The following is a 1148-nucleotide window of genomic DNA, read 5'->3' on the forward strand; positions in this document are numbered from 1 at the left end:
ACTGGGGGGGAACTGGGCCCTTACTGGGGGGGAACTGGGGCCTGACTGGGGCTGAACTGGGAGGCTGGTCCAGGGGCAGAGCTGGTCCTGGGGGGGCGTCCAGCTTCTCCCCCCCCCGGGGACCCCAAACCAGTGAGACCAGTAGGAGAAGGGGGAACCCCCAAACTGGTCCCAGTTGAGGTTTTACCCCGAGAGAGGGGAAAATAACCCCAAACCCAACCTTTTTGGGTTCCGGGACAGGGTTTTTCCCTGCTGTAAACTTGCTGATTCTATATATTTCTATTTTTTGGGGGATTTTAACGTTCCTTTTCCTCCCCCCGCAGCCTGGAGAGCTGGATGTTCTGCAAACCCGAGGGGGGGTTCGCGGAGCTGGAGAAGAAACTCAAGAGCTTCTCCCAAAAAAGCGCCGTCCTCAAGGAGGTTTTGCTGGAGTTTAAGGGTAAGGAACGGGGAAAAAAAGAGAATTTCTTCAAAATTGGGGATTTTGGTCAAAGAGAAAACTCGGTTTCAAAGACGGCGCCGTTTGGAAAAAAATGGGGATTATTTGAGATTTGAGCTCAAGCTCATCACGAGATTAAATTAAAAAAAATACCAATTTGCTGAAAAAAAAAATTAGAAAATCAAATTCTCTTGCTGGCAATTTGTTGAATTTTAGGTGAAAACTTTGAAATTTCTGTGTTGTTTTCTCTCCCCTCAGAGAATCTTCGGTTCGAGCTGGAGAACGACACGGGTGAGAACCCCCCGCTTTGGGGAACAACCTGCAATTTTAAAATTCAGTTGAAAACTTGCAGTTTATTTGGGGGTTATTTTGGGGGTAAAACCTTCGATTTGGGGCTGTAAGGGCAGGAGGGGGGGAAACTGTTGCTGAGGGAGGGGGAAAAGGCCAGAAAAAGGGGCATTTTATTTTTTTGAGGAACTTTTTAAGGGAGGAATTAAGATTTTAATTAGTTCAATTAGGATCAATTTTTTAATGGAAGTGGAGCCTGATCTTTGATTTTTCTGGGGTTTTTTTGGCGCTTTTTTGCCGCCTTTTAATTTTTTGGCTTTTTATTTTGCTTTTTATTTGGATTTTTTTAAAAATAATTTTTTTGGGGCGGGTTTTTTGGATTCTTTTTATTTGGGGGGTTGGATTCTTTATTTTGGGGGGG

General features: G+C 44.9%; 1 protein-coding gene across 1 annotated transcript in view; it reads left to right on the forward strand.

Annotated features, from left to right (window-relative positions):
• The window catches only part of TRIM15 (tripartite motif containing 15), a gene marked incomplete at its 5' end in the record, with an annotated part of 2730 nt that overhangs the window by 242 nt on the left and 1340 nt on the right, over positions 1-1148 (forward strand). The window contains 2 exons of the mRNA XM_014961137.1: positions 324-439; positions 698-730. Coding sequence (XP_014816623.1) covers positions 324-439; positions 698-730 — 149 coding nt within the window. The remainder of the gene's footprint in view (positions 1-323; positions 440-697; positions 731-1148) is intronic.

Source organism: Calidris pugnax, unplaced genomic scaffold (assembly GCF_001431845.1).
Source record: "Calidris pugnax isolate Ruff unplaced genomic scaffold, ASM143184v1 scaffold660, whole genome shotgun sequence".
NCBI lineage: Eukaryota > Metazoa > Chordata > Aves > Charadriiformes > Scolopacidae > Calidris > Calidris pugnax.